The 26554-nt window shown below is 41.5% G+C and overlaps 1 protein-coding gene across 2 annotated transcripts in view; it reads left to right on the top strand.

Moving 5' to 3' along the window:
* Window positions 1-26554, top strand: part of RALGAPB (Ral GTPase activating protein non-catalytic subunit beta) — a 111884-nt gene that overhangs the window by 68742 nt on the left and 16588 nt on the right. Inside the window, exons 12-23 of one of the 2 annotated variants that reach the window (XM_084645722.1) lie at window positions 925-1039; window positions 1832-1982; window positions 2909-2973; window positions 3175-3307; window positions 5903-6024; window positions 9682-9864; window positions 14354-14505; window positions 15868-16055; window positions 18028-18134; window positions 19804-19956; window positions 20655-20864; window positions 21942-22100. In XM_084645722.1, coding sequence (XP_084501848.1) covers window positions 925-1039; window positions 1832-1982; window positions 2909-2973; window positions 3175-3307; window positions 5903-6024; window positions 9682-9864; window positions 14354-14505; window positions 15868-16055; window positions 18028-18134; window positions 19804-19956; window positions 20655-20864; window positions 21942-22100 — 1738 coding nt within the window. Of the gene's footprint in view, window positions 1-924; window positions 1040-1831; window positions 1983-2908; window positions 2974-3174; window positions 3308-5890; window positions 6025-9681; window positions 9865-14353; window positions 14506-15867; window positions 16056-18027; window positions 18135-19803; window positions 19957-20654; window positions 20865-21941; window positions 22101-26554 lie in introns of both variants that reach the window. The other variant, XM_084645721.1, reaches the window with a different exon arrangement.

The following is a 26554-nucleotide window of genomic DNA, read 5'->3' as shown; positions in this document are numbered from 1 at the left end:
AGATTAAAACTATGTCACATGCTTCTTTTTTCCTTCAGTTTGATTGAAGAGGCAATTTGTCTTGCCCTCATAAAAGGAGATCCTGTTTCTAGGTCTTAGGCAACAGATGCCATACCTTATATAGCTAACTCGTTGTGTGTGTGTGACTGTATGCCTATGCACAACTGGTTACCTTAGTTTAAAATATAGTGTGTGAAAGGTTTAGAGGGAAATATTTGCTGCTGTATTCCTTGTCTAGCTCTTCAGTACCAAAAAGTGTACACTCAGCTGCTGGGTGGGCACCTCATAAAATACTTAGTCCTCTTAGTCCTGGTAAAACATTCTGTTGGACTAGTATGAGATGACATGCTATTGAAAATAGTAGGTGTGAAATGGTGGTGAGACTGGAAGGGCTTAATAGATGGGTTTCAAACTGCATTTTAAAAACCAGTCATGGAAGCATGTGTGTTCTTGTTTGGGGTAGATAAGCTTCATTTGAACTCACTGAAAATGAAATTGTGACACTTACCATGGTTCTGTGGAGCTTATTAGCTGATTACTGCATTGTATATCAAGCTGTTGGACTGTTTCATGTTGCAGTTGGAGGATTTGCCTGGAGGGTCTTTCTGTCTCTAAAGCTTGAATTCTTAAAGCCTAGCTCAAAAATGAAGAATCTAAAGTCCTAGGTTGTTATGCTGAAGCCAGAGCTCCAGATACTCCTTTCTGTTAAAAAGAAAATCACCCATGACATACATGAATTCAAAGTCCGATAATTGATAACACAAAGTAAGGCTTCTAAGCCCAAAGTGAAACAGCTACCATATTATACTGTGTGCTCTTTGTTAGGGTTTTTGTGCCTCTAAATTTAATCAGTATGGAATTAAATTTAATTCCAAACTCCTGTGAAAAGTTGATTACCTTTCTAATGCTTTTTCTTATTGGCAGAGAGCTCTCAAAGTTTAAAACCTACGTAAACCCTACAGAGCTGAGAAGATCCTCTATCAATATTTTGCTGTCATTGTTGCCTCTCCCTCATCATTTTGGGACCATAAAATCTGAGGTAATGAATTAACATGATTGTTTTCTGTGAGATTATTTTATATATTTTGTCAGCATTTTTCAGAAATAATCCATGTTCATGTTACACGTGAAGTTGCAGAGCTGACTCAGTGGTCCTGCGGTTTGTCCTCTGCACAAAAGGGTACAGGTTTGGTCTTTCTTCCAGATTGTTAGGGCTGTTGAACCAGCAAGCTCAGCTCTTCAGGGGCTGTAGGGGAATTGAAAGCAGATGGCACACCTTGCTTTCCAGCATTCCGTCTGGCTAATATAAGAACAGCCTTCATAGGGGTTCCCAAGAGATGTCCCTCCATCCTCAGAGTAAGAAATTATGGCAATGGGGGATGTACTTGTGGAGAGAGGGAAGAAATGTGTAAGTTAGGATATTACTGTGCTCAAGTGTGATGTCAGGCTAGTTTAGTTTAATGATATTCAAAGTCTGAATATCTTACAAATCCACAAGGTTCCTCCATCCTCCAAGGAAAGAGAGAATTGGGTTATGTTTGACTTACTCTGCTTTCTTTGTTATGCTGCAATTATACCAAGCCCAATTTTGCTATCTAGTTAACTGCTCCATTTAGCACTGACTTTCTTGTATCCAGCTCTTCACTTACAGAGGAAATACCATAGTACATCACAGATGTTGGTAATGCTGCAGAGAGTCAAATACTTTCATTTTGGATTAGTTAAATTACTTAAATTGTAAAAGTAATCAAATAACAGATGCAAGTGCTCTGAGATGATCAAATCCATGTCTGTGCTAATTGATATTAAAGGAAATGTATTCTTTCTTCAGGTTGTCCTGGAAGGAAAATTCAGCAATGATGACAGCTCATCATCATATGATAAACCAGTAACCTTCCTATCCTTGAAGTTGAGGCTTGTGAATATACTAATAGGAGCTTTGCAAACTGAAACAGACCCCAACAACACTCAAATGATACTAGGTTATTTGAATGTATTTATTTATTTATTTGTTTTTATGCTGGATTATAAGAAAAATCCTGAACTTTAGGATTTGAGTTCTCAATACCATAGAGCAGAATACTGTGCAAACTACCAGGGATCATGTAGGACTTAAATAATTGTGTGCCGCTATGCAAGCGGAAAGAGACAAAGTTCTAGCCTTAAATTCTTTTGCTTAAGAAATCACTTACATTGCACTTTTCACCGTGAAAGCATTCCGATAGACAACTAAAATTGTCCCAGTGATGTTTAGTAAGTATTATCCCCATTTTACAGATGGGGAATCATAGATACTGTGTCCGCACAGCCAGCTCATTGGGCCTTCTGAACATGTAGTTTTGTTTATCTGTCACTAGGACTGTTGTAGCACTTAGAGGACAGAGTCAAGATCAGGACCCATTGAACTAGGTGCTGTACATACACATAGTAAAAAACCGTCCCTGCCCAGCTCCTTTTAAATCAGTGTCTGGTGCCTTGTCCTTGTAAAGGTTTCATAGTGTGTGCAGCTCATAAAAAATCCCATCTCCATACTTTCTGTGCTTGCAGAGTGGACTGCTTTTTCGGAGTTGAGTTCAGGGAGTTTTTAATTAAAAACGAGTGAAGATTTAAAAACAAAAAAGCTTTATTAAAAGACAAAGGCCTTTCTGAGTTGAGAGGAGCATAAAGAACCTCTCTGTCCATCCAAGTGAATTTAAAATAATTTACAGCAAAATCTGAGCTAGTCTATCACTCCCTGTGTTGAATTTCAGAGTCTGAAGCAAATTCTTGTGGCTATCCTAAACCCTTAAACAGATCTTTTATAAATGTGAGCACTGACACATTTTTGTAGATTTTAGCAGTGCACACTCTGTTTTTCACACATTTGAACTGTAAGCAGTTCACCTCTTATTGTGTTTTAATGTTGCAGGAGCAATGTTAAATATTGTTCAAGACTCAGCACTTTTAGAAGCCATTGGCTGTCAGATGGAAACGGTGAGTTTTTTGTGTTAAAGCTGAACTGTTTTAGTGTATTGTAATTACTGTATTATACATACTTTTCCAAGATATCTAAGCTGATTCCATTAGGTTTTGCCTTTTTATTCTTCTCAGTACATCTTCTAAGAGTGTTTTCAATTATGCAGAACCCTAACCTATACAGTCTTCTCCCTCATTGATGCTGATTTCAATCTACAGAATGGTGGCGAAAATAACCTTTTGAAAAACCACCGTCGCACTAACAGTGGCATTAGTACAGCAAGCGGAGGAAGCGCAGAACCCACAACTCCAGATAGTGAGAGACCAGCACAAGCACTTCTAAGAGATTATGGTAAGGAGTTAAACTTTTTTTTTTTTTTAATTGCCATAATATCCCAATTTTACAAAACTCCTTTCCAGGTTGTGTTTGACTTAATGAGATCTTTAGATATATGAACCTTCATGGATATTTTCAACCAGAAGTGATGGATATGGTGGGTAGCCCTTTGGATCTGGTGTTAACTGCTAAATTTTGCTCCTATATGTATTTATCTATTAGCTTTCAGTCCTGTTATAAGTGTTTTGTTAATAATCTTATAATAGTAAAATGAGCTTGAAAGCTTATGAAAAATGGGAAAAGTTAATAAATTGCTTATCTTTGTAATGTATGTTTTCGATCCTCTTACGATTTGCAGCTGATACTGGGGCAGATCCTCAGGTAGTGTAAATTGTTATAGTTCCATTGATTTTGGTGTCGGTGTGACAATTTACGCAAGTTGATGATCTGCCCTTCTTAAATCATAGTTAAAAGGATTCTGGTTTGAAAATTAATTATGTTCCTATAAAACAGGACATCAGCTACACAGACCACTTGATATAATATGTTAAAATTTTGATTTGCTTTAATTTGATGTAGTTTGGAGTTTGTTTGACCTTATAATAAAATCCACCCTGTACTAAATCTGTGTATGCAGTGATCCAGCTGAGTTGAGTGAAAGCATGGATTCCCATTGGTTGGTCTTCCATTAAATCACTAATGTTAACCAGATATATCTGAGAACAGACCACCTTAGTACGGTGTCTACTGAAGATGTACATTCTAGGGGCCAGGTCCTACACCACTGAAGATGAGTTTTGCCATTGATTTCCCCTGCCATTGAAGTCAATGTATGCTCTAAGTTTCATGTCAGCTGTTGAATTGTATCTGTGCAAGATTTCAGTTTGTCAGGAAATGGCTTAATTGGTATCTGAATGCTGCTTTTTCAGCACACGGGTTTGTTTTTAATATGCATGTTTTAATTGGTATGAGTTTGCACTGAGAAGTGCTTTTGGCATGTCTTATGCAAAGTATCTGTTTGTAGGGTTCATAGTGACCTTTTTTCTATGAATCAGTTGCTGAATTCTGTAACTATGGTACAGTCTAAAGACTGACTTCCATAATGTTTTGGCCAAAGACGTTTTAGCACTATTAGCATTCATTTTATTGGGTTCTTGTACCCTATACAGACAAAATATAGTGTTCAAAATAGAAACATAATTTGGGAAGTTCATAAAAGCAGTTTTTTTTATTTTCATCTGGAGCCTCTAAAGAAAGTTCAAAAGAATCAGGATGGTCCGTTTTCAAATTTTAACTATAGCTGATACTTGAGTTCTGTTACTAGTGTTCCAGAGTGTCTTACTAAGAATTACTGTGGTTTTTTAAAATGTGTGATACATATTCTTAATGAAGATTCCTTTTTTCCATCATAATTCTCCTGTCCCTCTTAGTCACAGGCACCTGCTTCCTCTGGGCCCCAGGGATGCTCAAACCCCGCTCTGCCCCAGGCCCCGCCCCTACCCCCATTGCATCCCTCTCTCAAGCCCCAACCCCTGCCCTGCCTCTTCCTGCCTCTGCTCCACCCCCACCCCGCCTCTTCCTGCCCAGTTCTGCCCCCTCCCCTGAGCGTGCCCCATTCCCACTCCTCCCTCTTCCCCCCCACCCCCCGGCACCTCCTGCACACTGTGGAACAGCTGATCACGGTGTCGGGGGGGGGGGCACTGTGAGAGAGGGGGAGGAGTTGATCGGTGGCTGCCGATGGACGGGAGGCGTGGAGGGGGAAGAAGGGGGGAGTTGGCTGCCGGTGGGTGCTAAGCATCCACTAACTTTTTTTTTCTGTGGGTGCTCCAGTCCCTTTCTCCAGTCCATTTCTGAAATCAGTTCCCCCCCCATCTCCAGATTTAAAAAATTCAACCTAAATGACCCTCAAATATGAAATTATAAAGACGGCAGATACTGAAAACATGCCATTTAATTTCAAGCCTGGGGTGCAGGAAAATCAAATGTCTGGAAAGAATTGCAGTGCCGTTGCATCTTTTTTTCCAGGGTTAATTCTCTCCGTGCCTGGAGCTAATCTCCATGAAATGCTGTAGCAATTTTCAGCGTATGTATTTTAAGTCGAACGCTGTATAATATTTGTACATCACATTAATGTCTGAATTAGTTGAAGTTATGGGTACTCAAACTATGATCTCTTACAGAAACCTAAACGCTATAGCGAAAAGTGTCTGTATAAAGTAAATCTGCTGTTAGCCGTTCCACAGTGTTAAACGCAGTAGCTAGTATTATGCAGCATGCAGCGGCCACCTAAAATGTGTTTTCAGATGAATTAGTCTAACGACATTCCACTGGCAAATCCAATAAAATATGCATACAGAGAGTCTGCTTTGAGAGTAGAGGCTAGTCTGATTTTAGATATATAACATGCTGGAGTTATAAACCAATTAATTAATCCATGTGAAATTCACTAAATTGCTAGCTTCTGAGGTGTATGTAATTTCGTTTTCTGTGCTTATTGTGGTTGCTTTGGCCTGTGCCTGATGGATTGCCTTGCTTATTGTTACTAATGCTTAGTTATTTTCCCTCCCTGTGGGATGTGGTATTGGGATTATATCCTAGCTCTTAATACAGATACAGCAGCTGGACTACTGATTCGCAGTATTCACCTGGTAACACAAAGACTCAACTCACAGTGGAGACAGGACATGAGTATCTCACTAGCTGCATTAGAGCTTCTGTCTGGATTGGCAAAGGTGAGAGCTGAAGTTTCACTTGTTTTGGTTTTAAATAATTCAGAGATTATATCTAGCCACAAGATGTCCTGTACGAAGAAACAATGGTTCTGCTGATTGAAATATGAAGCATGTCTTGCTTCTATTCCTGGAATGATTTCCTGGGCTAGATAATTGTATAACACATTCAGGTTTTAATGAGAAATCCTTGGTTTAAAAGGCTATCACCCGGGTTCCAGAGCAGTTCACTGCCTTGGAAAATCTACCGGGGCAATGAGCCCATTTAAAAATTCTTTCTGTAAAGGCCACACCTTGCTTTTCCCCTTCCATTCTGCCCAGGAAACAGTCACTCTTGTAAACTGAAAACATACAGATTATATTTTTAATAAGGAAATAGTATTTTTCTTTTTGAAACTTGTATTTCTGCTCCTCAGTCTGAAGCTACTCCTCCCCTCTTCCCAGTTGAGTAGTTGGATCAATCCACTTGCCTGGATTTTGGCATTCCCTGCAGCAGTCCAGACCCTGAGCAGATTTCCCCCCACTGTATTCCCCTTTTATTGTAACTTACCATTCCCGGTACCCCCAAAAAACTTCCAGCTGTCTGTCAAACCATCTTTTTTTATACCTACCTTTGGGCAATTGTCACTTGCCCCTTCGAACCTAATTTAAAGCCCTCCTCACTAGGTTGTCTAATCAGTGTGCGAAGATGCCCTTCCCCTTCTTGGGCAGGTGTACCCCATCTTTCCCAGCCGTCCTCGAGCACCATCCCATGGTCAAGGAAGTCAAAGCTATCCTGTCAGTGCCATCTGTGCAGGCACGTGTTCATCTCCAGAATGTATCTGTCCCTGCCTGGGCCCTTACCCTTAACTGCGATAATGGATGAGAATACCACCTACACGCGTGACTCCTTCACTCTGCCTCCACGAGCCCTGTAGTCACTACAGATCTGCTCAGTGTTACATCTGACATTATTATTATTATTATTTATTAGTGCCCACTAATAAGAGACCAGTACAGAGACCGATGAGCCTTGGCAATCTTTCTGTAACGTCTTGGATACAGGCTGTAGGCAGGCAGCAACTTCCTGGGATGACAGGTCAGGTCAGTAGATAGATGCCTCCATCCCCTTACGAAGGGCGGGTGGGGGGGATCCCCATCACCAGCACCCTATGTTGCCTCCTCTTAGGGGTGGTGGCCCTGAATCTCTTAGCTTCAGAGGAGATGGGGTCTCTTCCTCAGCCATGAGTCTGATCATCTCCTTCTTTTACCAGTACGGCATACTGGTTCTTGACCTTGATGGACTGGGTGAAGGTGGAGCACTGTCTACTGCCTGAGGCCTCCTCCCCACAGAGCAGCCATTCTCCTTACTGTTCTGGTGCCGCAGTCGCCTTCTGTAGTCAGCTAGTGACCTCCAACGAGACGTCCCCATGTACATAGTGTCAATGAAGTCCTTGCATAATAAATGACAATAAGCTCTTTGGCTAGGATCTGCCCCAACTTGTTCTTGGACAGCACTAAAACTGTTTAGTACTCAGTAAATAAATTAAAAATCCCAGCCTCTGTGAGGATCTAAATTCACCATGCGAATAACTGGCAGAGTGCCATTGGGAAGTCTGTTGTAATCACTAGAGAGGATTTTGCCTGAGAACAACCTTCAGAATAGTTGGAGAATTGGGAGGCACCAGACTTACCCCCTTCAACCTGCTTGTCATTGAGACCGTTTCTAATGGCGGCCCCACTCTGTGGCATCCAGCTCTGGGGTGGAGGAAAGGCTGCCTGTCTCTGGGCTCAGAGCCGTGTCCCCACCACCAGAGGCATGATGTAGATATATACACTAGCAGGCAAAGTACTGTCTGAGGCCAGGAATTCTAGCTCCTTGCTCTAGGCACCGGGGTCTGCCTTGTTACACGTTCTAAGATGTGGCTAAATTACAGGGAGCAGGGGAATCCAAGAGGGCTGATTTGGCTAGAGCAATCCAATTTGGGAGGAGGGAAGAAAGGAGGACAGTTCTTCATCTTTAACTCTTTATCAAGCCAACCTTTGCCCCCAGTTTATGGTACTGTTCACTAGCTTCTAAGACCTTGGGCTCTGGCTCCATGGTTGTCCTTTCAGGCCAGAAGTTCCTTCCCATTTATATGTTGTGGAGTTTCCCACTAATTAATCAGAGAGGGGCCTGGCAGAAGAAGCAAGATAATTACTGCTGAAAGGATCTGCTCCACCGACTGCTTTCCTTTCGCTTCCTCTTTTCCTGGGAGAAAGCTGCAATGTTAAATGAAGGCTGAGAGCAGAGAGTTCCATTGTTGGAGTGGTTTCAGAGTAACAGCCGTGTTAGTCTGTCTTTGCAAAAAGAAAAGGAGTACTTGTGGCACCTTAGAGACTAACCAATTTATTTGAGCATAAGCTTTCGTGAGCTACAGCTCACTTCATTGGATGCATACCGTGGAAACTGCAGTAGACATTATATACACACAGAGACCATGAAACAATACCCCCTCCCACCCCACTGTCCTGCTGGTAATAGCTTATCTAAAGTGATCATCAAGTTGGACCATTTCCAGCACAAATCCAGGTTTTCTCACCCTCCGCCCCCCCCCCACACACACACAAACTCACTCTCCTGCTGGTAATAGCCCATCCAAAGTGACCACTCTCTACACAATGTGTATGATAATCAAGGTGGGTCATTTCCTGCACAAATCCAGGTTCTCTCACCCCCTCACCCCCCTCCAAAAACCACACACACAAACTCAATCTCCTGCTGGTAATAGCTTATCCAAAGTGACCACTCTCCCTACAATGTGCATGATAATCAAGGTGGGCCATTTCCAGCATAAATCCAGGTTTTCCCACCCCCATTCACACACAAACTCACTCTCCTGCTGGTAATAGCTCATCCAAAGTGACCACTCTCCCTACAATGTGCATGGTAATCAAGGTGGGTCATTTCCAGCACAGATCCAGGCTTTCTCACCCCCCCCGCCCCCGGGGAACGAACACACGCTCACGCTCACTCTCACTCTCCTGCTGGCAATAGCTCATCCAAACTGACCACTCTCCAAGTTTTAAATCCAAGTTTAACCAGAACGTCTGGGGGGGGGGGGAGGAAAAAGCAAGGGGAAATAGGCTACCTTGCATAATGACTTAGCCACTCCCAATCTCTATTTAAGCCTAAATTAATAGTATCCAATTTGCAAATGAATTCAAATTCAGCAGTTTCTCGCTGGAGTCTGGATTTGAAGTTTTTTTGTGAAGTCACACAAAAGAGAGAGTTGTCTGGGTTTTGGCATCCCTGACCTCTGACAAGTGGATAGGTCCAATTACCTGCAAGAGAGAGCTGACAACCCGTAAGTTCTAAAATAAGGAAGCTAAGCAGAAATCCAATTTGCTGCAAGTCCCCTAGTAAACCAACTGGTGTCCTCTGTTCTTTAGAAGCAAACCAGTACATACTGTGGTAGGATTCTTGCACGATCTCTTCACTGTAACTTTTGTGTTCCATTGCATATCAGCATTATATTAAACCTGTCTTACTTACAGTGTTTTCATGTATGTCAGAGAGCAGCGCTGAAATGTTTTTGTATTTCTTAGCATTTAGAAGCACCTAAACAAGTTCTGTCTTCTCTGAAAGAGTTCCTGAAGAAATTCTCCGCTGATAGTGTCTCCATTGCTTGCTTTACGTAGGTGAAGGTAATTGTTGATTCAACTGACAGCAAGCGAGCTATTAGTTCAGTGTGCAGTTACATTGTGTACCAATGCAGCCGTCCAGCTCCACTCCACTCTAGAGATCTTCACTCCATGATTGTTGCAGCATTTCAGTGCCTCTGCGTCTGGCTCACTGAACACCCAGACATGATGGATGAGAAGGTGAGAGAATCTGTGCTGTTCCTGTTTAATGGAGGGAAGATTACAGGTAAATTAAATTCTTGCTGTTTTGTGTTAGAAGGCTTGCACACCTAAACCACCTGTTCTTGGGTACTTTTTCAGGTGTATATTTCCAGGTTTAAAGAAATGCAGTCTGCTTGAAATCCTACAAACATAAACTAACTTCTGGCTGACTCTAAGTAGCGTTGCTAGAGGTGAGAAGGCATGGAGAGTGGGGTGAGGGGTAGGAGAACAGGGTGAAATGCATTGGTGGTGGAGAAGATATAGGGGATTGGGGTAAATGGAGCCATCTACGGGACCTATGAAAATGGGGTTAGGATGGGGGGATATGGATTTGGAATTGTAGGGACTTAAAGGGGTGTCATAGAGCTATGTTCCCTGGTCTCAGAATGGGTGGGGACTGTGGAAGGCTGAAAGCAAATTCAGGAGGTAAGAGGGCATAGATATATAAGGGGGAGACAGGGTACCTGGGGCGGGCATGGAGAGGGGACTTGAAGGCAGAGATCTGTTTGAACAGGACTCCTCTCTGTCAGGCCTTGTCGACAAACTGACTTAAACTTTTGGCACTCATTGAAAAGACAGGGAAATCCCCCAACAGAAAGTGAGTTTGAAAAGAGTTAAGTTGAGTAACCCACACAAACCGCTCACTTTCTGTACAAAAATCTGTGCCTAAAAACAATCTTCGCAAGTGTCCAAAAAGAAAAAGTGAGGGCTCTAGCTAGTTCCCCACTGCCCCACAATCCTTCATTACTCACTCTCATTTGCCTAGGCTGGAAGATTGATAACTTGAGAACTAGTAAAATAATGATGTGATGAGTCATGAAATGGAGGTCCAATAATTGAGAGGAGAAAGGGATTTTTAGTCAGATTGCTTAAAACTATTTTATGCAGTGTAGTGGGAGCCATGTTGGTCCCAGGTTATTAGAGAGGCAAGGTGGATGAGGTAATATCAATAAAAGATATTACCTCACCAACCTTGTCTCTCTTTGGTTTGTCTGTTAACTCCCATTTAACTTCTGTGCCTAACATTTTAGCTAAAGGAAGCCTTTCTTAAAGATCTAGCATTCTTAACCCTTCAATAAGATGTGGGAGCTCACAGTAAACAAGCTCTGAGACTCACAACAAATTCTCCAGCAAAACTGAAAGGAGAGCAGACTTTCCATAAAATTTCTGAGATAAAATAAGCAGGAGGAAAAAACCACCACTTCCTGCCATACTCATCATAAAGAAGCAAAAAAGAGAACATGTACCCAGTTTTTAAAAAATTCCTTTGGTCACCTTCAGCAATGTTCTGTAAACAGTGTTTTGTTTGGGAATCATGTTCTTAGGTGGTGGTTAGCAAGAGTAGGTTTAAATAGAGGTGTAGGGTTTTCTTCGAGGGGCAGGTTCTCAGATGGTGTTACTCTATTTATTTACTTCAGTGGAGATGTACTGACCTACCTCAGCTGAGGAGCTCACCCGTTACGGTGCCAGTGCTCCTTATATTTTGGTGTTTTAAATCACTGTCTCTGCGTCTGCATATTTTGAACATTCTGGGCCAATTTTTAATGTGCACCCACGAACAGTTATTCCCTTTGTATCCACAGATAGGCCAGGTGTGTGCACAAATACATACAATGCTCCGCAATCTCAAGGCAGCAACATGAAGATATGTATTTTGAAGTAGCACTTATACACCGTTAGCAGACATAGTCCTAAAAGGTTTTCATTTTTATCAAATGGCTTCTCCCAGTGAATCAGGGGCTGAGCTGTTTGTCTTTGGCAGCATGGTCTCAGTGGACTTTGTGTGTTCTTTCATACATTGAAGGTTTTCAACATTGATCACACATTGACTATATGCAGTTAACTCATATCATCACTTTATATTCCACATCAAGTGTTGGTTCATTCTGGATTCATGAGGTGGTCTTTAATCCCTTTAAAAATATTTTAGAGCCCACTATCGTGGGATGGCAGCAGTGCAGAGCTCTCACCTAACCTCTTAGGTCTGCTAGAGGCCTGGCACCTTATTCGTAGGCAGTATCTTGTGAAGACCAGTGTATCATCAGGAATTTCCTGGATTACAAGGAGAAAAAATTGCTACAGCTCCCCAGATGGAAGGGAGTTCAATGTGTGTTAGTAAACCATGTGTAGATTCCATGCCTTTCCTCTATAAGACACCGTAGAACCTCAGAGTTAGGAACGCCTGAGTTACAAACTGACGAGTCAGCCACGCACTTCGTTTGGAACCAGAAGTACCCAATCAGGCAGCAGCAGAGACCCAAAAAAAAGCGCAAATACGGTACAGTACTGTATTAAACATAAACTACTAAAAAAATAAAGGGAAGGCAGCATTTTTCTTCAGCATAGTAAAGTTTCAAAGCTGTATTAAATAAACTTTTGAAAGAACTGAAATGTTTGTAACCCTGAAGAAAACATTGTAGAGTTACAAACAACCTCCATTCCCAAGGTGTTCATAACTCTGAGGTTCTACTGTAAATGATACTTCTCCCCTGGAATATCCAAGTTTGACCCTTTTACAACAACACTGGGAGCTACATCCTACCTTGCAACAGCTCCCAAAGAAAAAAATTTCACTCTTTGGGTTTTTATGTGACATGACTGCAGTTCAAGAAAGTTCAGCAGAATGGCCCCGTCACCAGCAAACCTTCTCTCCGTCACCGCTATGGATGCACTAATTGACTCCCTGTGTGTCTCAGTAGATTTGATGCTGCTTAGCTGTTTAGTTGTAGTTTTTTCATTGAGGCTGAATGAGCAAGCTGAGGGTTTCATTTTACATTATGAAGGTTCTTTGCAATTGCAAGGGTTAGAAACTTAGAAGAAGAAAAGCTGACTGTGAAGAAATAGTAGAAATATGGAAAAGAGCTGCAACACTCTCTGGGATTCTGCTTAAAACATCAGAAGCAATCTCTCTGAAATGCATTTAATACATGTCTGCTTAAATATTTTTATAGAAGACTTTTTCTGGATCACTCTCCTAATAACATCCTCTCTGTTGTGTTCCACATATATAACTGTGAAGAGATGGTGTATAATTTTAACTTGTGTATAACATTTAGCAGCATTCTTCTAATGTGCTTTTGTACAAATTCGGCAAAGCTTTTTTGAGGGCCTACGTTTTTGCATTCTACCATGTACGTGTGTAGTTGGGATAGTCTTCTAGCAGTGCAAGAGCCTCAAAACTATATTTGATCAGCAAAACTCACATGGCAGAACTTCATTTGAATTGACAATACATCATTAGAAAGACAAGGTGGGTGAGGTGATATCGTTTATTGGTCCAACTTCTGTTGGCGAGAAAGTCAAGTTTTTGAGCTACACAGAGCTCTCCTTGTGGTCCAGGAAAGGCACTCAGCGTGTCACAGATAAATGCAAGATTGAACAAATAGTTTAGCATAAATAGTTAGCACATATTCCAAGGAATCATTCAAGGTGAAGTGGTCCATTAACACACCTGCAGTCTAGGACAAAAAGGGGGATTAGTGGGTTACAGATTATTGTAATAAGCCATCAGTCCAGTGTCTATATTAAGACCGTGATTCTTAATATTTAGCAGAGTTATGAATTTAAGCTCCCAGACGCGTCTTTTGAAACTATTGCACAGTTTTGAGAATGAGGACTGATAGGTCAGATATAGCGTGATCGCTTTGTGAATAGTGTTCGCCCACAGATGATTGGGTGCTTTTGTCTTTCATTATTTTCCTGTGTGAGTTCATTTGAGAGTATAGCGATTCTGGTTTCACCCACATAGTTGTTTCTGGAGCACTTATGTTGTACCTCATCCAGTGCACTCATCCAGTGTTATGATAGGCATGTGTAGGATCCATGAATCTTGAAAGTTGGGTTGTGGGGGGTGTTCCTCATTGTAGCAGTGAAGATAAATCTGCGGGTTTTGCATCTCTTGTTTTGGCACGGTCTGGTGCCACTTTTGAGTTGGTGTGTCCTGGTCTGTGGGGAGTTTACTTCTGTTGATGATCTTAGAGAGGTTGGGGGGTTGTTTGAAGGCCAGAAGAGGGGGCTTTGGAAAGATTTCTTTCAGAGTGGGTTCCTCGCTGAATATGGGTTGTAGTTGTTTGATGATACCCTATATGGCTTCCAGTGTGGTGTGGAAAGTGACAACTTAGGAGTGTACAGTTGATGGGGTTTTTCTGTATTTAAGCCGGTTTTCTTGGGGTATTTGGGTGGCCCGTTATATGATGTGCTCTACTTCTCTGGAGTATCCTTGTTGGGTGACGGTGGTTTAGAGTGTGTTAAGGTGTGTATCCCAGACTTTCCCCTTGGAGCATATTCTGTGGTATCTAAGTGCCTTGCTGTAGATAACAGATTTCTTGGTGTGCTTGGGTGGATATGAAGGTAGGTGTGTTGATCTGTGGCTATAATGGTGATGATACATCATTGTTGCATGAAATTCTTTAGGGAGGACCAGATCTGTGTGTTTTGCTTTAAACAATTTGTCCCTTTCCCACTTTAGGACTGTTTAAAAGAGGTGTTGGAGATTGTGGAATTGGGCATCTCAGGAAGTAAATCCAAAAACAGTGAACAAGAGGTCAAGTACAAAGGAGATAAAGAACCAAATCCTGCGTCAATGAGGGTGAAGGATGCAGCTGAAGCTACATTAACATGGTATGGTATTCATCAGAATATGTCAGCTGCCTGGCAGGATTTTGCTGCTGGGGAAATTAGCATTCAGAAGAACACTGTTTTAATGGGTGGGCATGATGGGTGATAGACTGGGTAACTTGGGATGGATAGATATTTTTCACTTGCTAACTTTACAAGTGGCTTGCAAAAGGGGGTAACTTCCTTCTCTTTTATTCCACTTGTAGTAAATTGTCATACAGTTTAATGTGAACTATAAAATGATTCCATGTAGTTACCAAGATAAATGTAACTATTCACCAGAAACTTGCAGATAAACTAGGTATTGCATAAAAATACTTATGCATATATTGCTGTAGTCCAGGCACTTTCCCTTTATCTATGTAAATAAAATTATTAATGGGGGGAAAAGATTTAACTATTAAATATGCTCATATCTGGTGGTGATTTTACTTCTGGTCAGCTTTTTTAAAGGGCATAATTTCTGGGGGAGAGCTCAGGTAGATCCACAGCAATCTCCTACCTGATCTCTCCCCCAGAAATTACGCCTTTTAAAAAAGCTCTGTCAAGAGGTAGTATCATCACCAGACATAATCATTCCCTCATTCACTGTTCTTGGCCAGGGTATTTCTTCAGAAATTAAACCCTGAGATGGTGCTGTTCCATTGGTGGAGACAGATAATATCTGGGAAAATAGTAAAATAATAATTAAAAAAAACCCACCCTGCATAATTTCACATTATTATTGATTATTTTTATCGCAGTAGTGCCCATGGACCCCAATCTGGGTCAGGGGCTCCATTATGCTAGGTGCTGTACAACCACATACGAAGACCTGGTCCTCATCCTGAAGAGTTTGCAATCTGAAAACTTCAAAGGCTGAACTCCTCAATTAGGGGCCTAGGTTCATGAAGGCTCTGCTGAATAATTTCTGTTCAAAGTAACACTAATGCAGTGATAGCAAGCACACCTACTATGGCTGCTACAGTGCTTGGGATTCAAGAAGGGATTAGGAGTTAAACACTTCAATGGACAATAAGAATAGTCAGATATATACGAAAAGTTAAAATAAATAAAAAAGGGGTAGAAATTCTCATGCTTCAAAGCATTCCCAAACTGCTGATTTCCTGTGATAAAGAAGTAACTTCCCGAATGGACAGGTTATTTGTTCCTCATGGGGTTTCTTGCATTGTCCTCTGAAGCCTTCAATTATTGGTCCCTGTTGGAGACAGGACTTGGATTATGTGGATCATTGGTTTGATCAGTTGTCAAATTCCTATGTCAGGATGCAAAGGGAACAACATATCTAAAAGTTCCCATCTCAGACAGGATCAAGATGCGTCTTTTTAGGATGTGTTGTTGACTGAATTCTTCTCTGATTTGCAGTATTATGCAGTTACTTGGAGCATTTCCTTCACCCAGTGGCCCTGCCTCTCCTTGCAGCCTGGTGAATGAAACCACCTTAATTAAATACTCCCGTCTACCTACCATTAACAAACACAGCTTCCGCTACTTTGTCCTTGATAATAGTGTCATTCTGGCAATGTTGGAACAGCCTTTAGGGAATGAGCAAAGTAAGTTAAACATTTTATGTCGTCTTGGTTCTGTAGATCAAAATTCTTTGTAGCATATCTGCAAAATGAGTTTGTTTTAGTTAGGCTGTTCTTTTGCCTTTCACACACTGGTAATCCTGTTCTACAGGGTGTTCCACTGAACTGTGGAACACTGGCATGTAATTGCAGGGATTTATACAATAAGATCAACAAAGTGTCACTGTAGTTACAATGAATATAAACCCTGCCAAATTCTCCAACAAAATGTGCACTAACCTGTGAGATCGCATGCTTTTAGCTGACTGCTCTGTAAATACAGCTGAAGGAAAAAAAGCAGTAACACTTCAGTACATTTTAAAAAGTCACACATTCCACTCCATAAAAGGGTGAATGCTTAAAATGTATGTCAGACTACATGGATTTGTGTTTAACTAGCAGCTGCTGTGTGTGTTATTGATTTGCTCAGTTTAAGGCTCTGTTGCTATTAAATATTTCGGTGGGTACGGACTCCCAGCCGCTGCATTGCGTCATTGCTTTTCATCTGTAGGGGCTTAACTTCAATTGAGCTCCAATTTCTAGCAGACACTGGGTGAGCCATTCCACTGCACTAGTGGCATTAGCTGTAAAGGAGATGTGCAACAGGGTATCTGTGCCATAACCCATGTCTCCTTACAAACTCTGCGAGCAGTTTCACGTGTACTTTGAACAAGAAGGGAATTTGAGTAAGAGCTCTGCAGTACCCTGCGCAAGCATGCCCTAGAGCTGAAAAACACTAGCTCCAAATCACTATCTGGGCGTTCCTGCATAAAAAGGGGGACACTTAAGAGTGGTTCCATCCACTCTGGCAGAATGTTGACTGTATCATAAATAGGCATGTCAGACAGATCTAACAGTTAGCATGGGCGCATGGTCCTTGTATCACTGGTCAATGGCCTTCTGGCTATGGACTAGTTCATTCCCATATGTGGGACTGACCAGGATCAAGGAAATCTGAAGACTCCGAATCTCTGTAATCTTTCCCCAAAATGGGAGACGTGATACTAGCCTATAATTACAAGGTCATCAGTATGAAGTGATGACTTTAGTAGGGGCCTCACCCATGCCTCAGCGAGAGTGGCTGAGCACCCTATCCTCAGATGGACGCTGACAGTGTCCACCACAATGGGCCTATCCTCTTTGCCAGCCAAAAAGAAACATGGGTCCAGTTACCAGGTTGTGGCCCAAAGTGCCCGTAGCACTGCTCTAACTTCACTGACCATCACTAGCTTTAAATTCTAGCAGAGAGTTTTGTCCCATTTGGACACTGATGAACACCTGCACCCATATCTATCCAATCAAAGCAAGTTTACAATAACACTCCTTGACTTTCTTAGAATAGTACACACTCTCTCTCAAGTGAGCAGTTCTTCTCTCTCAGAATAATGTTGTGTTTGTCCTAAGTTGTCCCAATATCACTGGCATTAAAATTCTCCAAGGACTGGTCCAAATCCATGTTGTTGTTCTCAGATGCTGCTGATGTGTCTTGGCCTGTACAGCAAAGTAAACGTACAAACATGCACGTCCCTCTATGAATCCACTTGCTGCACATCTGAGCAGGCAGCAGATTTTTTTGATCTTCTGGCCTTCTGCACGCAGACATTACAATCTGTTCGCTGCGTTGTGATGAAACTGACCACTTCTCGCAGTCGAACCAAGGTGATCTGGAGCAAGGGTATGAGTCCACTTGGAATGTTAAGAGAGGCCAGCAGAACAGTATTTCCATGTTGCAGCAAAGATCATCCTTTATTTTTGCTACCCTTCAGGGATCTGTCTTATGGGTCAGATGGGAGGAGTTACCCTGAAAATCTCACAAGTTTACATGGTGATATAGTATATTGAAACTTTTACGGGTATGAATACATTTGTCTGTCTGTGCTGATCACTTAGGTGTTTGTCAGTTGCATTAAATTATTACATAATATATTAAAATATGTTTTATCTGTGCACTCTGCAGATGACTCTTTCCCCTCTGTCACGGTTCTGATCCGTGGGGTGTCTGGAAGACTTGCGTGGGCCCAGCAACTTTGCCTTTTGCCAAGAGGAGCGAAAGCAAATCAAAAGGTCTCTATCAGAGCCCAATGGGAAATATGTAACATACAGATGCTCAGCAGAAATTTCACTAAAATTGCAAAATAACCCACAGAATTGGTGACTGTATGTATGGCTGAGTCACAGTGCCCTTAACTGTGGGTAATGATACACATCTCTGGCGCTCTTTACAAATTTATTAACATACTAGAGTGTGAGTGTTGAACAAAAATGATGCTTACTTCTCAATTGTTTGTGTGTAAGGGCAACAGTCCCCGCATTGTTTGGAAAGTGTCGCATGAGGGGACTGTATATGTCCTTCAGTGTTCAGACATTAATAGTTTGAGTGGAGGTGATGCCATAGCTTCTGGGACTCTTGGCTCTTGTGAACATTTTCCAGCATTATGGTTTTGACATACATTTCTCTGGTTTTTGGGGATGACTGGAAATGGATTTATTACACTGAAACAACGACACAGACTGTGGTTGAAATTTGGGGCTGTCAGCCTCCGCTGTCCCTTTTATATTTAGGTCACCTTCTACAAATCCAAAAATATAGGGAACCCCCCAAGCAAAACTTAAATTGCTCTTAGCAGTCTACCCATGGCTAAGCAAGCTTTGGGGCAGCATATAATCCTTGTAATGCTTCTAAAGCTACCCTGGCACTTATGCAGATGTGTCCCTCAGTTAGGACATTTAATGGTATGGCAAGATAGTGAGGTTTGATAGAAACTATGGAAAGGTTCTCTTGGCATGTGAAATACTTGTTGGTGTCAGTGGGAGTGTATCAAGGATACAGCGCTGCTTACTGTTTAGCATTTTGTACCCCTAAATTTAAAAAAAAAAGGCAAGCTAGTAATGTGGCGCTCCGGGCAACCCCAAAGACTCTTATCCTGCGTAGCTTATGTGGCAGTGTGTTCCCACTCAGACTTTGGGGTTTGGATAACTCTGGTGGTCATGAGGACCTGATCGTACTGCTGAGAGCAAAATACAGTAATTACACAGTTTCCACAGTATGCATCCGATGAAGTGAGCTGTAGCTCACGAAAGCTTATGCTCAAATAAATTGGTTAGTCTCTAAGGTGCCACAAGTACTCCTTTTCTTTTTGCGAATACAGACTAACACGGCTGTTACTCTGAAACCAGTAATTATAAGCTGTATGCAAGCTTCTTGCATACCTCAGCCAGTGAGTTCATCCTGACCTGCAATATCCCTCCTGTGCAGCCCTGGGCTCATCAGCCTGACACGCAGCACCCTTCCCTGGTTTAGTCATACATTCAGTAGGGCCTAGGTGGAGACAATCAGAAATAATCTTTAGCTCTCTTTAAACATTTATTAGAATTGGTTTAACCTAAAACTAAAGCAACCCCAGAAAGGCTTGCAACTTCCATGTAATTGAATGGGATTGGTGGCGTAGAGATTGTGTTGAAAACCGGGGTTCATAGGTACCATGAGTCAAACCACCATAATGAGTAGGACTGAATATCAAACTTTGCTTTAAAACTTATAATCCTTACAAGTGAATAATATTTAGTTTTCTGAATGCTTTCTTAAATAAATAAATAAAGCCTATTGTTACCTGTGGTTATGAATCTGTGATATTGTGATAGAAATAATTTTCTTTGTGTATAATATAAATGTATTGCGCTACAGGACAAAGCATTTAAATTGGACATAAAATTGTTCCCTTCATTGTAACAGATGTTTTTACCAGAACCTCGACCTGCTCCTAAAAATGATGTTGGAATCAAATACAGTGTGAGACACCGGCCCTTTCCTGAGGAGGTGGACAAGATCCCCTTTGTGAAAGCTGACCTGAGCATTCCAGACTTGCATGAAATTGTTAATGAAGAAGTAAGAGGTTTTAGTCTTTGATTATTTCCTCTGTTCTTTGCCCATCAGCTTCAGAGTCCATTTGGTAAATTATACCCTTTACGTGGCACTTAACTCTAAAGCTTTCCTGTTGGAAAAGGTATTGTAGTAGAATGTTACCAACTTCCGTTAATGAGGTGACAAACTCACTGCAGCTTAGTGAAGTCTAGGAACTATCTAGGGATGATGGTAGGACCTGTGATATGACTCTACCTATTATTGGCCTATTGGGGAGCCCCACACAATATGTTTTGCCCTAATCCTGACACACTATAATGACCTGAAGCAGTGACTTGTTTCCTGCTGCTGCTCCAGAGACAGAGGTTAGCACCACTTCTGTCTTGTGAGAGCTCTTGTAAATGTGGCATTATTAGATTAGAGTGAAAAATGTGCTATTCTTCCAGCTCATTTGAAGGACAAATATTGGATATGTCGTTTGCCACAGTTGTCCTAAACAAATATGATACTGATTGGGGAGTTTCATGTCACATCCACTGACCCTCCTCCACATTGGTGGGACCTCACTACTCTGTGCTCCCATAAACATGGGGGAGTGTTCCAGGAACTGTTCAAACTTGTGGTTTGTTCCTCTGTGAACTAGCTAGGGAGGTGCTTTGAAATGCTGGGAAAGAGATGTTGCTGGAATCAGTATTCCATATCTGTGAAATAATGTGTTTCAGTTGGAAGAGCGGCATGAGAAGCTGAGGAATGGTATGGCCCAACAGATCACTTATGAGACATCTATAGATCAGCAGAGTGAAGAGGAGTGGCGCAAGAAGAGTTTCCCTGACCCTATTACTGAGTGTAAGCCCCCGCCTCCTGCCCAGGAATTCCAGACAGCACGCCTCTTCCTCTCGCATTTTGGATTTCTGTCATTAGAGGCACTGAAGGTGACTTGATATCTCCCTTCCTATTGCACAAATAATCTCAAACACCCCAATACCCTGTAGGACAAAACAGTGTCATTTAGCAGCTTTGCTAATGGAGTTTTCTCTTGTGTAAATATACTGCTGGAGCTAGTCACTGTTATGATAGCTGTGGTCTGCTACGATGTAGGGAAATGAACCCCTGAACGTCTCAGGAGTTCTGGAAGCCAGGGGTATAGCGGTCTAATGCTTCAAGCTTTGACTGAAGAGCTCTAAGCTGGTTTTACAAAAGGTACCTCAATTGGGATAATTACATATTGTGACCTTGAAATTCTTCCTGCAATTTCAGTTGGATGCCATAGTGGCTTTCAGCCCTAAACATTTCTGTAGGATTGCAGTATTCTGTTAAACAGATCCAGTTATCCATACATATATGGTTTGTAAGTTGTTACATAAAGCACTTTTGGATACATATAATGGAAACACTAGCTAAATGTACAAGTTATTTTATGAGTTAGTACAGATAATCCAATTTTCAGATGGAAACACTGCCTCCTGCTTTTGGTCTCTCTATATCTCACCGTGGAGTTTGTCTCTAGCTCTGTAGAGACTGTCAACAAACCGAGAATTGAGCTGTTGCAGAAATAATAATCACAAGAAGTACTTAGTGATTTCTTTCTTCCAGATGGTCTGCAAAACAAAGTGCATGTGGAGTTAAGCACAGTGTTTGTGTGCTACAAGTCCTCACTAGCCTGGGTGTGGGGGAAAGCATTAATATTAAAAAGTTCAAAATTATTTCTATCATTTCCATTCAGGGAAATCTCTTGGTTCTTCTAGAATTTCTTTTGTGAACCAGGGACACAGTGACATCAAATAGTGCAAGCTTCTTTGCAAAACCATACAAAACAAGGCTTTTGTGGTGTCACATTTATGTCATGTTAGAAATTTAAGTTACGGTTTTGATCTTATTTAGAAAAAAAATGCATTTATTATGGTCAATGTATTTTAAAATGATTCATACTGAAACCATCAAAGAACATTACTGGTGGAAAGGGGTTTTTTTAATAGTTAAAAATTTGAACTTCTTTGTTTTCTGGGTAGGAAACTGCTAACAGCCGTCTACCTCCTCATCTGATTGCACTTGACTCCGCTCTCCCTGGGTTTTTTGATGACCTTGGTTACTTGGATCTACTGCCATGTCGTCCTTTTGATACAGTTTTCATTTTCTATATGAAGGCAGGCCAGAAAACAAGCCAGGAGGTAGGTGAAAAATTGGAGCACTGATTGGTCTCAGTTTGTCTTTGCTTCATTTACCTCTTAGTTATATAGCAATGTGGTCTAATGGCTGGAGCAGAGGACTGGGACTCAGGATTCTTGGCTCTGCACTGTGTTGCTGTGTGGTCTCCAACAAGTCACTGTGCTTTGTTTTTCGTCTGTAAAATGAGGAGAATTACTAGTTATATTTGCCAAAAGGATTAATAATGCTTTGTTATCCAGTACTGGTCTAAATGTATAGACACCCGTCTGCAGAACCTGATGTTAAAGGGACACTTTCAAGGTTCACAGGCCCAACGTACGACCAGTACCATAACTTGTTCCAGTGGTGTGCAAAGACCAAGTCGTTTGCTTTTGTAGGCTTTCATTTCAAACAGAAATGTCAATGAATTGGAAAACTAAATGTACAAGTAAAAAGGAGTTATTGCTTTGAAAGGTATATGTTGCACTGACTATACTTGTTTGCGTTCAAACGTTATCAGTAGTGAGAGTATCAGGGTAGAGGACTGCAGAGCCAAACAGCGACATCCTTGCATCTGAACTGTAGCTTGGAAACCCACTTTTCTAAAAGAGAGTGTATAAATTCATCATAAGGAGACATTTTTATAGTGCCTTCCCCTCATTCCCTGTGTACTCCACGCTGTACGTAGTGTAAATGTAGGTGTCTGTCACAGAACTAATTAATTTACTCCAGGCACCCTCTCCACATCTTAGAAGCTTGGAAATGTTTAGCTAACAAAATGCAGCACAACCTTGTTTATCTTAAACACATGGGTGGAACATATTGTTACTGTTACCTGAAGCCAGGATCATGCCACCTGACAACCTTTCAGATAAGTGATGTTTGGGTGTCGAAAGCCTGTGCAGCTGGCTTTTCCCGGGCCAGACATCTTAGTATGATAAAATAGGGCTAAGGCATGTAAGTTAAAGTACCTTATTCCTGCTGAGCCAGCTGCTCTGATCCATGCATTTTTATGGGCTTAGGCAAATAAAGATTTCTTAGTAGAAACCATAATCCTGCAGAGCTGGACAGCCTTCAGGAGCCCAACCAGCAGTCTATTATTGTGGGGTCAGTCCTGTAGACTTTGACGTCTGGTGGTAAGGTAGGAGGCCCTGAGCACATTGTTTCAGACTCTGTATTGCTGGTACCCCCAAATTATCCAAAGGTTTTGGGTATTCCCTGAGGTCTTCAGGTAATGTACTTGATTTCCTGAATCACCTAACGTGCACTAAGTCATGTGATCAAAGCCAAGTTAATAAAAAATACACTACTGTTCCTATCTCCACAGGACTGAACAGGAGGTGAGGAACTCAGGGTATTTCCCACTTTCTAAAAGTACTGAGATTTAATTTTTATGGTGTTTGCACTGACCGTAATCACCTTAAGATCAAATGTAACCCCTTCTCTAGTGTTATCCAATGCTACCCTAGATGAGTGGCTGAGCCCTATCTGCAGAGGGACAAGATCAGAGCAAAGACCAAGTGAAGTTTATTGCCTCTGAAATGCTAGCTGGCTGACACTATCCAGTTGTTCTTACTCTCTACAGCAAGTGAAGGGAGCTCTTTGAGCTAGCTGGAGAGGGGTTTTTTTTCTGTTCTTGGGGCGAATTTACCCCCTTCAAACTTGTTGCTTCTGTCAGGTTCTGAGGGAGGACAGGTAGCAGCAGCTCTGTTGGCTGTCCCTCCGGGTGAATCAGCCTTGCATCATAAGAGGCCGGGATGGCATATAACTTATTCCTCTCTTCACCAGCTTCATTGAAATTGTCCCATGGTTTGTCTTTATGGTAGCCATATCCTCTTTTCAAATAGCACAATATAAAATTGTTTCTGTAGCCTTAGATACACATGTCCCATTTGCAGCTCTGACTCCTTCTCTGATTGCACCACTACAAGTGTTAGGCCTCATACTGTTTCCTTTCCTGGGGTGGAAACCTGTGATTCTCCCACTCCTAGATTGTGTCTTAGGCTACAGTACCCTGTGCATTAACCATGTTTGTCCAGCAGGTCCAACTGGACTCCCTCTCTACAGTTTTTCCGTTTTGGAGTGTGTAAATAGCAGTAAATCAGTGACTCCAAACAGCTTCTTAAAACAAAGTATTGTTTAATCTTAACAGTAGGAACAAAGCAGAATATAAGAGAAAAGGTTTTGAAACAACAAAGGCCTACCACATCCTCCTTATGGGGACCCTGCTAGTTGTAACTTCCCTTAGCCTCTGGAGTCTGGGTTCACCTTTCCCCTCCCTGAGAGTCTCTCTTAGTTCAGGCCAAAGTTCTCTCCTCCAGTATTTTCTGAGCCTGGTTAAACCAGTTTGGGTAACTCAGCAGGAACATTTGTGTGTGTGGGGGGGGGGTAGTAATGTTAGAGTCAATAGTCCCAGGAGTTTGCTGAGGAGCAGTTATCTGGGCTGTTGTCCTCCTTCTTGCCCACATTTCTTGATCATCCTGCTATTGAATTAACCCCATATGCATACAGTAAACATTCCAATATCCCAGGTCACATACAGTATTCATGGACTGTTACAGAACAGCTTTGAATCTATCGTAATGCACACATAGCATCTTATAGTACTGTACAACACAGCACTGTACACACGCAACAAAGTCCTTGAAAATCACTGATACAAAAACTACCCAGAAAAAACATATTGTAGCAGTGTGCTACGGAGGCAGAATAGTAAATTGAAGTAGTAATGAGCAGCATTATGTGCTGACATATGTTAGGAGGTTGTAATCCCCTTTCTCTAAATATATTATTTAATTTTAAAATTTTATGATTCATTTTAGGCAAGTATGCAACCAGTCCAAACTGCTGAATAGAATTGAAATATTTAGGAATTGGAAATACCTACACTTTTATGTCCTCTTAAGGAAAAATTAGCTTTCACTTGAGTCTGTGTACAGCTTCTATATACCATTTCTCCCATGGATTTATAGGTACATATCAGCAATTTAAAGTGTATTCAGCACTTTTTGAAAGAAAATTATGCAGTTTGAATCATCGTGTAAGAACAGGTTCCATGAGAAATACATTGGGTAAACAGCTGCATAAAGGTACACTAAAATAGGACATTGCTGAGAAACAGTATGTTACTACATTGTTTTTCAGCGGTCGGTCTGTATCAAAAGAAATTTTTGTGTGACTATAGTCCATATGTAGTAACAGAACCATTAAAATACATGTAAAGTCTGTGTCGTTAAAACCTGATCTTCTGAGTTGCATTTGCTTGCCTAGTTGTGGTATGGAAGTAGTGTATCTGACCACCCATGTGCATGTGCAAATGTGTGCACAATTCTGAAACTCTGAACAAATCTGGGGCACAGTGATAACCATGTATTACCAGATGCTACGCGCTTCAGACAACTAGCAGTTTTCCAACCTAACTGGTCTTGTGTCCCATCTTTATGGGCAGGGCTGTTAGTACCCGTGATCTTCTTTCGCCTTTTGATAGAGCCTCACATGTGATGTAATTATTTATCCAGGCAAATGGAAATGGCCGCATAATAGCTATTTTTTAAAAATAGCCACATAGTTATGCTCCAGAATGTAAATTTTCCTTAAAAACATCTCTAGCCTTATTTAGAGCTCTGAAGATCAGCCTTTCTAATGTGAATGAGATCTAAACCCATTCAGCTGTGTATGCCTGAGTTTGCAGATGGCCCAGAACAATACTTCTGAGACTTGTGAACCCTCATATCAATGCAGCTGAACCATAACCAAACACTGAATGTTATCATTAACTGTCTCACTACTGACCATGTTAACAAAGCCTTCCATGTAATGTGTGTATCCACTGTTGGATAGGGTGAAATGAGGCTCTTGGGATGGGTGGGTGCAAGGAGGCTCTTACTTATACTGTAAGCACATTGTTCTGGTTGTATAGTCCCTAGCACACTGGGGCCCTGTGTGCTGGTGCTGTATGAATACTGCAGACCCTTCTTGCTCCATATTTAAAGTCCTCTCTCCCATGTCCCAGGAAGGAGAGAGAGAGATGAGCTTCATCCCCCTCCTTCTTCAGGAGACCTAACCGTCTCCTATGTGCTAAACACCACAAGTGCCTCCTACCCCTTCCTGCCTGCAAAAGCTCCACAGTCTCCTACATGCTTTTCAAAACCTCCTCCCGACCTCAGTGATGCCTAAAATGCAGCTCTTTGTGCGTTCTATAAAAAACCTGTGGGACTGGGCGTGGAGGGGAGAGTAAAACTGAACTCGGACTCAAAATAACGAGACGTGGCAGAATTAGATTTTTATGTATAGTTTTGGTGGATAATATCAGTATTTATTTTTAAGCATTTGTAAAATAGATTTAAATTTTCACAGTTGCACAAAATTAAGCATTTTTAGCATTTTTGTAGTGTTTTTCTTTTTTTACATTTTCAGTTGCTGGCAATTAATGGGTGGGTTCAGCCAATAATAATTAAATGGCAGCAGACATTGAGAT

Source organism: Lepidochelys olivacea, assembly GCF_965140295.1.
Source record: "Lepidochelys olivacea isolate rLepOli2 genome assembly, chromosome: 13".
Classification (NCBI taxonomy): domain Eukaryota; kingdom Metazoa; phylum Chordata; order Testudines; family Cheloniidae; genus Lepidochelys; species Lepidochelys olivacea.
Note: the sequence above shows the minus strand (reverse complement) of the source record. Positions and strands in the feature narration are given on the sequence as shown.